The sequence below is a fragment of the Manacus candei genome, unplaced genomic scaffold, assembly GCF_025592945.1.
Source record: "Manacus candei isolate 608988 ecotype Guabito, Panama unplaced genomic scaffold, ASM2559294v1 h1tg000180l, whole genome shotgun sequence".
Classification (NCBI taxonomy): Eukaryota; Metazoa; Chordata; class Aves; order Passeriformes; family Pipridae; genus Manacus; species Manacus candei.
This window is the reverse complement of record NW_026138228.1, coordinates 261,298-275,801: the sequence shown is the minus strand read 5'-3', so window position 1 is coordinate 275,801 and position 14,504 is coordinate 261,298. Positions and strand designations below refer to the sequence as shown.

At 48.4% G+C, this 14,504-nt stretch overlaps 1 protein-coding gene across 9 annotated transcripts in view; it reads left to right on the top strand.

Moving 5' to 3' along the window:
- The first annotated feature begins 422 nt into the window (after positions 1–422).
- Positions 423–14,504, top strand: part of PUM1 (pumilio RNA binding family member 1) — an 82,260-nt gene continuing 68,178 nt past the window's right edge. For 2 of the 9 annotated variants that reach the window (XM_051773938.1, XM_051773934.1), the window contains exons 1-2: positions 423–534; positions 4,887–5,260. In XM_051773938.1, the coding sequence (XP_051629898.1) occupies positions 4,898–5,260 (363 nt within the window). In that variant the 5' untranslated portion in view covers positions 423–534; positions 4,887–4,897. Of the gene's footprint in view, positions 535–2,787; positions 3,280–4,886; positions 5,261–14,504 lie in introns of those variants that run through there. The other 7 variants (XM_051773941.1, XM_051773933.1, XM_051773936.1 and 4 more) reach the window with 6 other exon arrangements.

Genomic DNA, 14,504 nt, shown 5'->3' with positions numbered 1-14,504 from the left:
ACCGGGGGTCTCAGAGTGCCCAGACTGGGGGTCTCAGGGTGCTCAGGCCGGGGGGCTCAGGGTGCCCAGGCCGGGGGTCTCAGGGTGCCCAGGCCGGGGTCTCAGGGTGCCCAGACTGGGGGTCTCAGGGTGCCCAGGCCGGGGGGTCAGGGTGCCCAGGCCGGGGGTCTCAGGGTGCCCAGGCCGGGGGTCTCCATGCCTGCGAGCGCTGGTGCGGGGAAAGCGGGGCCGAACGCGGGGCTGTGCCCGCACCCGGGGCCGGTGAAAGGAGCCCCACTGTGGGTCTAACCCTTGCCGCGGGCCGGGGGGGCCGATCCCGGCCGGGCCGATCCCATCCCGGCCCGCCCCATCCCACCGCTCCCACCCCTCCCGTCCCGTGCCGGCGGCGCCCGGAGCGGCCTCGCCTTCCCGTGGTGCAGCGCGGCCGCGGCCCCGCCGCGCCCGCCATGTTGTCGGAGTGATCGCGGCCGGGGCAGAGGCAGCGGCAGCGGCCGGGGGGGGCCCGCCATCCGTCTGCATCCGAGCGCTCCGCCCGTGAGTACCGCCCGGGGCCCGGCCCCGCCGCGCCGCGGAGCCCCCCGCACCCGCCCCTGCCCCGATATTGGCCGGGGGAGCGCCGCCGAGGGCCCCCGGGCCGCCCCGAAACGGGCGAAGCGGCGGCGGGGGCGCTCCCGCCCCGGCTCCGCGCCGGGGCCGCGGCCTGGGCCCATTGTTACCCCCGGAGCCCCCCCGGGCGCGCCGGGGAGGGGGACGGGGGGCACGGGCCGGGGGGGGAGAGCGTCCATCGCGCCCCTCGCCCGCAGCCCCCCCGGGCCCGGCTCCCCCTGATCCCGCGGGGCTCTCCCGGGGCCGGGGGGGATCTCCCGGCTCTCCCGGCGGGGCTCAGTCCCGGGGGTCTCCCCGTCCTCAATCCTCGGGGGGCTCCTCTCTGCCCGCTTTGTTGCCCACCGGGGGTGCTGGGGGTGGTTGGGTCCCACCCCCCCCGGTTTTTTGGGGGGTTTCGGCGGCTCTTGGGTGTCCCTGGGAAAGGAGGGGGGGTGTGGGTGCAGGAGAAGGTACACAATCCTTTCGGATGACCCTGGCGGGGGCGGGGGGGTTGTGTGGCTTTGGGTTTTGTTTTGTTTTGGGTTTTTTTTGGTTTTGTTGTTGTTATTATTATTTGGGGTTTTTTTGTTTTTGCTTTTTTTTTTTTTTCATTTCCCCCCTTGTTTTTATCTCGTGCTCGCACACAACAACAGCGCTCGGCCCTTGTGAGCTGAAAACTTGGGATTTTATTAAGAGTCTCTCTCTCTCTCGCCCCGACCTGAGAAACGCTCTGATTTATTTGTTTTGTTTTGTTTGTTGTTTTCTTTGGTCAATGTTTAATAACTTTGTGCGGAGCAGAGATTTTTATTAGGCAGATCACGAGTAAGGAATTTCCTTTATGAAGGGGGAGGCGGGATAAGGGGATCCATGGATCCTCCTGTATTTTAACGCTGATTTAGGGAATCTCCTGGGTCGGGTTTTCAGGGAAACACAAGGATAACGTTAAAAGTTCTGGTAGGCCAAAGCCACACAGCCCTCAAACAATGGCTCTGCTTTCATTTTCAGGGCAGCTTTCAAAAAAAAAACAAACCCACCCAACCCAAAAACTCTTCTGCTTTGGGGTTGAACTTTTTGGAACAGGCGGTTTGCACTGTCTTAATTTTGTAATAATCTGTGATTTTGAGAGGAATATGGAAAAAGAGCTGTGGGGATCCCTCAGTGTGGATTAAAGCTCCTTTATTTGGTGTTGCTGCCACTGGTGCTTAAAACTTGCTGGGAGATTTCTCCAAAGTTTTTGTTGCTCGTGGAATGTCCCATAACCTGGAGTATTTTGCCTCTAAGGATAACGTGGATCAGTTTATTTACACACCGTGGTTTTATCCAGGGAAGAGGAAAATCGCCTCCTTTGAGTGTTGTAGGAGCGGTGGAAGCCTTTGTTTGTAAATTCCTGATTCTCCCCAGCGAATGCTTTACCTGGGAAAAGTTTATCACCTGTTTTTAAGGGGAGATCCGGGAATTCCAGAGGCCCTGGAGGCAGCCGTGGGTTCAGGGTGGATCTCTAGGTGCCTGCACACGTTTCTGGGGCTCCGTGTGTGCTTTTGAATGACAGGATTCAGCTGTCCCGCTGCCTCTAACGCGGCATTCCCATAAAAACACGGCTTGGAACTAAACTTGAACTACCCACAATGCTCCGTTCCCCTTTGCTCCCTTTCAAAATGTCGCCTTTGCCAAGTTTTTCCTCTCGCGTTTGGAGCTGCGGCCGAAAGAGGAAGCGTCTGGGAGCAGCAGGGACTTCTGGGGACCCCCTTAATTCCATCGGCTGAGATTTTCCAGAGCCTCAAATCCCCCACCCCTAATTTTTGTTAGTAACGATCTGGGAGCAAATTAAGCCAGAAATGAGTTAGTGCCTTTCCTTGCAGCCTTTCCAGGGAGCAAAGGCTGTGGTTGTGCAGACTTGCAACTTTGTACCTTGTGGTTTTCCCCCCTGGAAACGGGCTTGTCACAATATACTGGGAATATTTTTTAATGGATTCATAGTATCTGTCTATATTTGTGTTTTTTTTTAAACACCGGCCTGATATAACTTGTAACTTCCTTTCAAGGGGCTGCTTAGATTTCACTGTCTGCAGTTAATACACACCCCAGCTTAGTGATAGATGAATTTCTTACCAGTAATTACTTCATTTTTTTTGTTCTTATCCAGTGCTTCATTTGATGTTACTGAAGGATTTTTGATACTGTTTACAAAAGGGAAACTAAGGGGAAAATGGCATTAAATCGAATTGTATTCTTAACATCAGTGAACATTTAGCAATATTGTGTTTTCACAGTGTTTTTTCAAGTATTTGGGGAAGGTGGTGATTTCCAGGCTCTTTGGGAGCCGGGGGAGTTAGTCCTGTTGAATGTTCTTGCTGTTTAAGTTGTGAGTGTATAAAAAGCCCTGCAGAGTGGCCTCGGGGGCTGTGTGTGGGGCAACAAATCACGTTGTGGGTGCAATTAAAAACATCTGATCTCTGCAGTTTTCAGAGTGGTTTTCTTCTGAATATTAACCCTGCTTTCAGTTAGTGGGACAAACCTCACGAAGTCTGATCAGAGATAGGGCTTGAGTTTTTTATTTTTGTGTCAACTTTCTCTCCCCACCGGCAGAAAACTGTTCTTGGAAGTTCCTTGTAGGAGTTGCTGTTGTTCAGAACTGCTGTGATGAGCAGGGAGGGAACTTTGAGGACCTCAGAGCTGCTCTCAGGAGCCACCAAGGTACAGCAGTAAAGGGTCCTGGGGCTGGTGTGCAGCTGTGCTGGGAGGTCCTAAGGCCTAAACACCCCCCACCACTCCAGTTCCATCCTTAGAACTCTTGCATTTATGTGGTGGAAGTCATAAACTTTTTAGTAAAGACCAACCAGGACTGTCCCATGCCTTTAAATATAAATTTGCTTTATGTGTGAGGGTTATATAATAGGGAAAACACTTTGCTGTTCACACCTGTAGTGCCTTTATTGCTCTGATAGCATTGGCTTAAAATACCAAACAAAATTCCGTGGTTTTGTGCTGCTGGGATGTTACCAAAATATCTGGGGAATAGTAAATGAGTGAGTTCTGTCTGCCTCGTTTGCTGGTTGTCCTGGGTTGTTTTGGGTGTATTTTATTTACTTATTGAGGTGCTTTATTGGAGTATTCGGTGCACCGGGCACTGAGAATGTATTGGAGGGGTTTTATGAGTCCTGTTTTGCCCTGGTGCCATCAACAGTGGAACTGGCACTGCTGGTTGTGCCAGCTCTGGAAGGTTCTCCCGAGATCCCGGCACCAGGGGTTACCTGCCCTTTTTCCAGGTAATCTTGTAAAATGTGTGTGTTATGTCTCATGACCACAGCCAGCTTCTGAGTTAGCAGGAAGAGAGCACGTTGTGTTGGGGACTCATTACTGTACAAGCAGAATTCCAGGATTTTGGGTTTGCATTGGGGGAAAAAAAGCAACTCCCGACTGTTGCTTTGCTGCTTTGCCTGACTGAGGGAACACATGGGGATACAGTGGGATGCAGTGGGGCTGTGTGTTTGTATTGATTGAGGATCTGCCCTCATTTGTCCGGTATAAACAGGCACTGCTGGTGTCATTTGTGTTCCACTGGGGTTTTTGGGAGCTTTTTTCCTGCAGTTTTCTGTGGCAGCACTCCAGTCAGTGTGTTGTCCACCACTGAAATTCCCATTCTGATGTCAGCTTGATGGGCGCCTTACACAAGTCTCGTGTGTCCTGATAACCCTGTGCAGCACTGAGTGTGGGATTTCTGGCTAATATGCATTTTTAGGTGCTGTTTCAGCTGCTGGGTTAATGGAGCAAATGAGTGTTAAAAGGAGTCAGAGGAGACTGAGGGGAGACCTCAGTGCAGTTCCAACTGCCTGGACAGGGGCAGAGGAGGGGCAGGGACTGAGCTCTGCTCTGGGGGAGCAGGGACAGCAGCCAGGGAACGGCTGGAGCTGTGTCAGGGCAGGCTCAGGGTGGATCTCAGGCAAAGGTTCTTCCCCCAGAGGCTGGTTGGGCACTGCCCAGGCTCCCCAGGGCAGTGGGCACAGCCCCAAGGCTGCCAGAGCTGCAGGAGGGTTTGGCTGATCCTCTGGGGCACAGGGGGGGACTCTTGGGGCTGGGCCTGTGCAGGGCTCAGGGTTGGACTCCATGATCCTTGGGGGTCCCTTCCAACTTGGCATATTCTGGGATTCTCAGATTTGCCACCGTGATGTTCCCCTGCCAGTCACAAGATGGGTGTTATTTTAAATGTAAAGACTGTAGGGATTTATTCAACATGTGAGAAGCTGCAAGGATTTCATGTTTTCTTTTCCATCTCCCTTTCCCACCATCTCTCCCCGCTCCAGGTGCTGGTGGAATGAGCGTAGCGTGCGTTTTGAAGAGAAAAGCAGTTCTGTGGCAGGACTCGTTCAGCCCCCACCTGAAGCAGCACACTCAAGATACAGCTAATCCCAACATGCCTGTTGTACTGACATCTGGAACAGGGTCCCAGGCTCAGCCACAGCCAGCTGCAAACCAGGCCCTGGCAGCAGGGACACACTCCAGTCCTGTCCCGGGCTCCATAGGGGTGGCAGGCCGCTCCCAGGACGACGCCATGGTGGATTATTTCTTCCAGAGGCAGCACGGGGAGCAGCTCGGGGGAGGAGGGAGCGGCGGCGGCGGCTACAACAACAGCAAACACCGCTGGCCCACCGGGGACAACATCCACGCAGAGCACCAGGTACAGCACCAGCTCAGGGGCTGCAGGCTCTCCTTGCACCCAGACTTGTTAGAGGGGCTTTCAAAGACACTTTTTTGAAGCGGGGTCTGGTTCTGGCGTGGTCGGAGCGGCGACGGACGGTTGTGCTTTTTGTGGTGCCTCGGTAGCTCTGAGCTGAAAGGTGTCTGCTCTCGAGGGTGTTGAAATCCTGCTCTGCTCTCTGTGACAGTCAAATGCATGTTTACAAAAGTCATCGGGCCCTTTATTGATTTTTGTGTTTTTTCTGATGTGTGAACCAGCACGGCCGTGGCTGCTGCTGCTGCTTTTCAGATCTGTTGCTGTAGTTAAATAATTCTTATGTAATAGTATTACAAAACTGCCAATGCATGTAGGTTGGGCTTTTACACTTCCCAATATTGGCAAACATAGTGGTGGAAGTTACTGGTGATGTGTTTTCCTGGGTTCCTTTGCTTTGGGGTTTTCTGGTTGTAATTGGGAGGGGAAGGGTCTGATGGTGTGCTAAGCTGAGCTGGGAAGAGAACTTTAAGCTTTAAGAATGTCACAAAACAGTGGTTTTACAAATGCAGCGAGTTCTCAGAGCCACTTAAAGGGTGGTGGGCCAAGATGTGTCTGTAGTAGTGTTTACTAGAAGTCCTTTCAGTGCTTGCATTGTGAGTTGAGCTGGAGTTAAATGAGTGTATGACTCACTCCTCTTGCTGTCTGTGACCTGTAACTCACTCATCAAAGACAGGGATGTGCTTCCTCTCTGAGAGGCAGCAGAACCCGAGTGTAAGCACATTTTAAAAAAGAATGATCCCCACAAATATTGCCAGGGCAGCAGACACAGAGCTTTTGCAACCTTTATGAACATCTCCTGCCCCTTGTTTTTCAAATCAAAGCGGCCAAGCTCCTCTGCTGTGCCTCCCTGGGGGATGTGTTACCAACCAGACCATTGAAAAGTAAACATTGCAGGGAATTTTGCAACCTCACTGAAGTCACTGTGTACATCAGCAAAGAAATAAACCCAAGTGCCCTGTTAATTTGTTCTGGAAGAAAAAAAAATCACATAAAATACTACAATAGGAACGAAGCAGCTAGAAAAATATTGTTGTTCCTTTATGTGGAAACATAGTACTTTGGATATCACTTCCAAGGAAATAACTCCATTGAAACATGTAATTTTTGTTTACTATCCAAGTTTTCAGTCACTCCATGTAAAACTTGTTTCAAGAGACATCAGTGCAAGAGATCTTAACGTGCCTTAAGTTGTGTAAGAAACAATAAGCAACAATTTCTTGCTGCAGGGCTGGAACTTGTAGGTCTTTAAATTGAAGCTGTCCTGCAGTCTGGGGTGAGGATGCCTGGGCAGGGACTGCTCTTGTTTGGGCATTTTGGGGAAAGGTGACTTCATGAATGAAAATGATGTCATAATTCTCAGTCCTCTTTTCCTCCAGCTCACGCTTTCATCTTCCTTTCACTGAAAATCCCTGAAAGCAAAGAGAGCAAAACTCACTGGAGATAAGGGGGGTGAGGGCGGGACACTCCAAGCTTGCACTCATTAAAAGCTCTGCTGGTATTTGAGCTTGTATTTGTTTAATAATGAAAAGACTTAAACAGACTCAAACAGAAGAATCCTGCCTGTAGATGTGTTGTCAGTGTTTTGTTGCTCAGCTTGGTTTTTCTTCAGTAACTTCCTGAATGAAATGATAGTTATAAATACATCACTTAATGAAAGGAAACTCATTAGCTTATCTAGTTTAAATGAACTTCTAAAACGCAGTGCATGTACTTTTTGGAGGCAGAACACTTGTGAGAAGGTTGTGTATGGGCAGAACACCCCTGCAGGAGGGAGCTCACAAGGTTCTGGGGGATGCTTTCAGTGTTTCCTCCAGGGTGTTCTGTGAGCTGAGCTCAGGAAATACCCCCCCCAACAGATTTAATGGGGCTTTATCTGTTCTGCTTCCTGGTGCTTTTTGGTGTTTATCACATGGTCCTGGTGGTTTGCATTCAGTGTTCATCTCTGAACCAGTCCTTGGGTTTGATGTCTCCAGAGTGAGCTCTGAGGTGGGGCACTAAGCCTGTCCTGATGTGATACCTGTGCTCCAGTGACTGCTGGGCACTTTGATCTGGGCTCATTGCTCCATCCCTTCCTGGTGCCTCTCTTTCCATGGTTCCCTGGTTGCCTTGGGGTTTTACTCAAATGTAGGATATATGTAATCTTAATACTACCATACTTTTTGACTTTTTGGCCACCTCTACATCTGCTTCTTAAATTAATAATTCCTTGGAGCAGGGGCTGATCTTATGCATGCAAAGTGATTTAATTCAGTTTGGGCTTAGCTGGGGTAGAATTGAATTTGTCCTGTAAGAACAGAAGTGGAAGGAAGCGCTGGGACATGCAGGGAGGGAGGAGGTGAATCATTATGGATGGCTCTGCTGAGTCTCAGTTTCTTATGGATACACTTCTATTCCTGTACTTTTTATTTTAGACTTTCAAAGATAGTGCAGCGAGGGCCCAGCCTGGAAGACTGGTTAGGAAACTCAGTAGCTAAAAGATAATAGGAAGTCAGAAAAAAATAATTAGAGGCTAATATGGGTTAATGTCTGCCTGGAGCTTGGGAGGTGGTAATTAAAGGTGGAGGGATTTGAATTGTTGAATCCCAGTTTCTCCTTTGTTGCACATGCAGACAGCCATCTCTGTCTGTTGGTGATAATACTCCAGTGAGTTTTCCCAAATGATAGCTTTTCATGGGGTTCCTAAACCCCAGGAGTGCTGTGTGAGTCAGGACTCAGCCACGTTATCCTTGTTTTTCATGTTTTTGTTGTACCAGCTGTTCTTCCTGGTCACTTCTCATCCCCTGGAACTGAGCCACGAGTGGCTTTAGCAGGGATGAACTTCAGGAGAAGTTTATCTCTTCCCAAGGAAGTAGGTGGTGTCCTCTCCTTAGGAAAATGCTGGTTCTTTTTGTGTTTTACCTAGAAATTTTCATTTCCTGTTGCATTTTCCCCTTTTCCATAAGGTATGCAGGGCCAAGTTTTTATATAAAATTAAGCAGTTAAAGATGCTCCTGTCATTTTACACATTTAGGTATCAAAGGTTCACCAGCCCCAGCAAATATTATAAACTCCAAATAAATAGCAAATATCATAAATAGTGAATATTATAAATTAGATATAGCCAAACAGCAAATATTATGAATTCCTCTTTGTCCCTTCAGACACTGAAATGATGGTGGAATCAGCCTTTTTTTCTTTTTCCTAGCCCAGATTCTCAGAGCTCCTAAGCCACATCCCAGCTGTCTGCAGCTCCAAATCCTCAATCACCACATTTTACATGGAAGACACTTCCACCAGCCACATCCTGACTGCTAAATGTACCCTTCCCTTTTTATCCCAAAAAGCAGCAGGATGAGGTTGAGTGTCAGGGTCCAGCAGTAATTTTAATATTAAAATGAAGAGGTTGAGTGTGTCATTCACTGACAGTACCTGATTGCTGTAGGGCAGACAGTTACCCTGGCTGCTCTGGGGTGGTTTTATGCTCTTTATCCAGGAAAAAACACGGATAGAGATCAGAACATCACGTAGGTAGAGGCACAGGATGGCTCCAGATGAGTAATGGCCTGGGTTGGGTTTGTCTTGACCATGAAAGGTTGCACAGATCCTACAACCCCAAACAGCTCCTGGGGGGAACAAAACCACAGTTGGGATATTCAGCTGGGCCAAGTTATCAACACTGAGCAGGTTTTTTAGGAAAATTGCCTGGGCTTTCTTGGATGGGGTCTCCTGTGGCTTGTGTGTTCTTGAACTGGAGTGAAGGCAGAGTTCCTGTGGTGGTGGTCCCTCTGGAATTGCAGTGAAGGGATATACTTAGACTGTCTGGATTGCAGTTTGGGTAGTGTGGGAGTTGCTCAGTGGAAGCAAATGATTTTAGGCATTTGCTTTCTCTGAGAGCATGTTTAATTAATAACTGGAGACAATGGAACTCTGCAGGGATCGCCTTGTTGAATGTGGGGAATTTTTCACATGTAGTTGGTGAAGAATAGTTGAGAGCAACAGGGCTGGGACTGGGGTTTATGCTCAGTTTTTTTGCCTTTTGGCAATATGACCGTGCAAGTTCTTCACTGGGAGCTTGAGTTCAAGTGGAGACAGAAGGTGATTCTCCTGGCAGGTTCCCTCTGGAGCTCAGCTATTCAAAATGCTGCTCCCTGCTCTGAGAGCATCTGCATTTGGGGGTGTTTGACAGTGTTGGGTGTCTCTTGGCAGGCACCATGACCAGGGTTTGCCTTAAAGTTGTGGCAAGGTCCTCTAAAAAGGTCCTGGAAGCCCTGGTGTTCATTCTTCCAAAGGGAAATGCTGTTAAAGTGACAGTGAACTCTTGAGGACAGAGGTTTCACCCCATCCCTGGAAGTGTCCAAGGCCAGGTTGGACAGGGCTTGGAGCAACCCGGGTTAGTGGAAGGTGTCCCTGCCCATGGCAGGGGTTGGAAAGGGTGATCTTTTAATTTCCCTTCCAACCCAAATCATTCCATGATTTCTGATCTGTGGAAAGAGCATTTGAGGGCTGCTGTGCTCTGAATACTTGGGTTTGTTTGAGCTGGAGTTGAAGCCATGGAGTGAGTCCCTTGTCACATACACCGTGTGACAGCACATGAGGCTCTGCTCTCGAAGATGGCTTCTGGTGAAATGTTCCATTTCTGATGCATGTTTGGTTAAATCTGTTGAATTTTCCTGGGAAACTTCCTTGTATCCCAGTGAACTGGTCAGGGCTTCCCTTCTGCTGACCCTGAAGCCAATACTAACTCGATACCCAGGTAATTTAGAACATAATTCCTTGATGAAATGAAATATCTGGTTTGGCTGATTTGTTTCACAGAGATTTCCCCGTAGTAAAGGGGTATCTTGGGAGGGGAATTGGAACATTTGATTTAGTTTTCTGCTTTATATTGCCTTTTGAACATTCTTCCCGAGGTAGAAGGAGCACAGGTAGATTGGCTTAGCTGGACATTTAAGGTTGCGTGTTGTAAAATTCCCCTGATGTACAGGGGAGAGAAAGCACCCTAAATGTTCAGAAAGTTCCTTCAGGAATCTGATATTGCTCCAGATCCACAGGTTCTACTGTCCCTGACAGGCGGTGGCAGGATGCTGGTTCTAGTTGGGATTGCCCAGGTGCCCTGGTGTGCTGGCACTGGGATTTCTCCCGTGGGGTATCACCATTGTAGTCTGCTCAGGAAGAGCAAAGACACTTTCACACTACTGAATTTACAAATTTCAAGAAGCCTTCAAGTATTTCAGTTGATATTTTGTGCCCAAGCGTGCTTTGAGTAGAGGTTTATTAGAGAACTTGTCCTGCTTGTTTTCTTCCTCCCTCTCCCCAACTTTCCCCTTAGTGTAGTTTGTGGTTTGCTGAGTTGCTGTGACCTCTCTGTCCATCTGCAGAGCAGGTTGTGATTCATTTTTGTAAACTTTGGGTAAGATCTGACCCACCCAATCCATCCCCTGCTGCCTCTTCCTCACAAACTGCCACGAGTCATTCCTGCTGCTCGGGAATGTCCCTGTCCAGAGCTGTTCCAGAGCAGTGACTCTGCTGTTGCCTGGCTCTAAAAACTTGCTCTTAGGTGTGTCTGAGACAATTTTAGGCTGTTTTCTCTGATCTTGCCATGAACAACCTTGCCTTTGTGCAGTGCCATGTGATGTGAGTGATCTGCTCCCAGCTCTCCTGTTACTCCTGCCTCTGCTAAGGATAACTTTTATTCCAGGGCAGTTGTTTTTATTGGGAACATCTGGATGTGTGATTTGCCCTGTGCAGAAGTTTTGCTTCAGACTTTGTGGGGTGAAACTTGACTGTTCCTAAAGCCTTGCTGTGCCAGCACTTGGTGTGGCACAGGGCCACTCACATCTGCTCCTGGCAGAGCTTGGCACTGCAATCAGACAGTGCTGTGTCCCTTCTTTATACCTTTTTCCCTCTGAATTTAAACCTTGGAGGGTCAGAGTAGGAGTGGGAGTGAAAGGAAAAACCCTGCTGGGTGGACATAAACCCAATCTTAGTGCAGCCCTGAGTGCTTGCACAGCACCACTGATCCAGACACACACCTGGGATGCTGAGCACAATTTTCCCAAGGCATTGCCAGCTCCAGAGGGGCAACATTAAGACTATTTCATCTGTCACTTAATATTTTTTAATTTTGCACCCCAACAATATGTGCTGAGCCATCACAGGGTAACCTAAATTCCACGTTAATGAAGCTCTTCCCCGGGTGAATAAAATCTGAGGCAAAACATAATTAGCTAACGAAGGAGAGCCCCTCTGAAAGGCTGCTTTTCTTGCAGTTATTTCTGTCCCCTGAATCATTAATCATCTTGGCCCAGTGCCAGGTACAGCATTAGCCAATCTGCCATTTCAATAGCTTTTTGCTTCCAGTGCTAATGGTAGTAGCAATTCTAACGATGGATCCTTTACTACAAAAATAGTAGTTAAACCACCTAATCCTGTCTAATACTTGTGACTTCACATTCTTTCTTTACCCACTATTGTTATAGGAGAGGGCTAAAAATAGGGCTGTAATCAGTTGGTGGAACAACATATTTGAACCCTGGGTCTGGTTGTTGGTGGCAAACCTGGTGTTGGAGTGTGTGATGCTTTTCTTACTGTCAGCTGGGAAATACGTTCCCCCTCTCCTGTGTCCTATAAATGTGTGTATGAATACACTGAGAGCTGATATTTTCTAAATAACCTGCTGTGTGAGCTATTCAAACAAGACCAACTCAGGCAGCCTCCCCCAGCTGAGGAGGAGGCATTTGTTCCCACCCGAAATTTGTAAACCTTTAGTTGATTTAAAAAGCTTTAACAATTTGTGAGTATATAAATCCAGTGCTACAAAGCATTTAGGCTCCTCAACCAGCTGTATTTTTTGGTTTGTTTGTTTTCTACTCTCCATTCTAATGGATGGTTTTTGTTCTCACTCCCTCAATTCTGGTGTTACAGTAATGCTGAATTTTTTTTAAGGAATATCTTACTAAAAATAATGTTTGGTTGTGCTTTTTTGGATTATTTTTTATGGGCAAATTGGGAAAGGCTTAAAATGGGGAGGCCTGAAGGATGGGAATGTTACATGATGTCAGCCTTTTCACACTTAGAGAGTGCACATGAGTTATAAATAAACATTCAAGTAATAATCACACTTTTGGAGGTGTACCTGGAATGTACCTGTGCAAACAGGGAGAACTTGGAATCTCTCATCTCTTCTCAGGGAAACAAAATGCTGCTCATCTTCGAGGCCAGGTTGGACGGGGTTTGGAGCAACCTGGTCCACTGGAAGGTGTCCCTGCCCATGGGAGGAGGTGGAACTGGATGAGCTTTAAAGTCCCTTCCAACTCAAACAGTTCTGGGATTCTGGTGTAGGAGCTGGGAAGTCATAATGTTTGTCTGTCCTGAGGAGTGTAAGTGTAACATGATTTCCCACATTATTCTGCAGCAGAGAAAAGCAAAACAAGTGGTCCCTCAGCAGGGTGGGCCCACCGAGCCTGTGCAGAGCTGAAATCCTTGGAGGATCCCTCCAGGCTCCCTTGCCACAACTCTAAGGCAAACCCTGGTGGTGGTGCCTGCCAGGAGCCCCCCAGCACTGTCAAACATCCCCCATCCAGGCTGCCCAGGAGCAGCAGAGGCTGAGGAGTGAGCCCTTCCCATGGCTTTGTGGTCCCAGCACCCGGCCCTGGCTGTGCTTTTGTTTGCTGGGCTGGTGGATAAGTTCAAGGTGCTTCGCCCAGAATTCCCTAGGGAGGAATGTCTGGGATCCCCTGGAGCTGGTTTGCTTGGCTGGCAGGGCTGAGGGCAGCACTGGGCCCTGTAATTTACTGCAGATCAAAGAACTATTGAAATCAGCCATTTACATGTTCCAGCTTCAGAAATCCCTGGCTTTGCAGGGCCCATCCTGCCTCGGTGGGAGCAGATGCCTCCTGGGCAGAAAGGGAACTGGGGGAGAGGGGTGGTGGGAGAACAAGTGCTGGGGGCAGGATAGATCCTAAGGAAGTGCTGGGAGAGGGGAAAGGCGGCCTTTAAAATGGGGAGTGGGAAATGGGAACCTGGAAAGGTGGGGCTGGCAGGAGCAACCTTCTGGCTTGCTTTGGTTTCCCTCTTTAACATAATTGGCTTAATAGAAATAGATATTTAAACCCTCTTCAGTCACTGTTACCCCTAACAAATGCAGATATTTGATCTGTTTAATGTCCAGCTTCAAAAATTAAAATAAAAATCATGAACCTTCATGGTGCACTTTTAAAGACAATTTTGCTTTAGATCATCACTAGGATATTTCTCAGCTGGTTATTTTTTAGCTTCTTTTTCTCCAAAGGACTTTCTAGTTAGTTTTTGAATTTTTTTTTTCCTCCTGTGTGTCTGATTGTTGTATTTCTTTGTTTAATTCCACTTGTGTTTTTCTTCCTGGGGAAACATCAGCTGTATAAGGAGGAAGAAAAAAAAATCCTCGGGGGTTAAGAGTGGAATTTTTTGCCTTGGCTGGTTTTGCTGTGTGTCTGTGTAGGTGAATATAAATTCTCCATAAATGAGGATTCCTTAATATATGAAGCTGCTGTACAATCCCCTGAGATACCTGCAGCCCATGAAATGGGATACAGTCTTGCACTTGGAATTTATATGTAAAGGTCATATTAGCAACCATATTTGCTTAATATAAGGGGCAGTATTACCACTGATTGTTGACATTAATATTTACTTAAAATTACAATTCAGCTGCTTTGCTGGTTGGGAGGGGGAGAAAAAGCCCCACTTGGATTATTCTAGAATAAAAAAGACGGTGCTGGAAATCCCAAGGTAGATTTACTGTTGCTCTCCTGCTAATTTGTGAGGTCCTTCACATCCCTGTTTAGTAATCGCAAGGACAGTTTGGGGCCCCGGCTGCTGTTAATTTAACTGACTGCAGAATTCCTTTTGACAAGTGCCATTTAGCCCCCTGGGCCTGCTTGTTTGCTGGCTTAAAATTAACTGGGCTTTGCAGCACCAGCCGTGCCCTGGCTCCTCTTGGGTGCCTGGGTTTGGTGCTGCAGGTTTCTGGGAATCGTGGAATCACAGGCTGGTTTGGGTGGGAAGGGACCTTGAAGCTCATCCAGTTCCACCCCTGCCACAAGCAGGGACACCTCCCACTGTCCCAGGGATGGGTCAACCACAGCTTCTCTGGGCAGCCTGTGCCAGGGCCTCAATACCCTCACAGGGAAGAATTCCTTCCCAATATCCCATCTATCCCTGCCCTCTG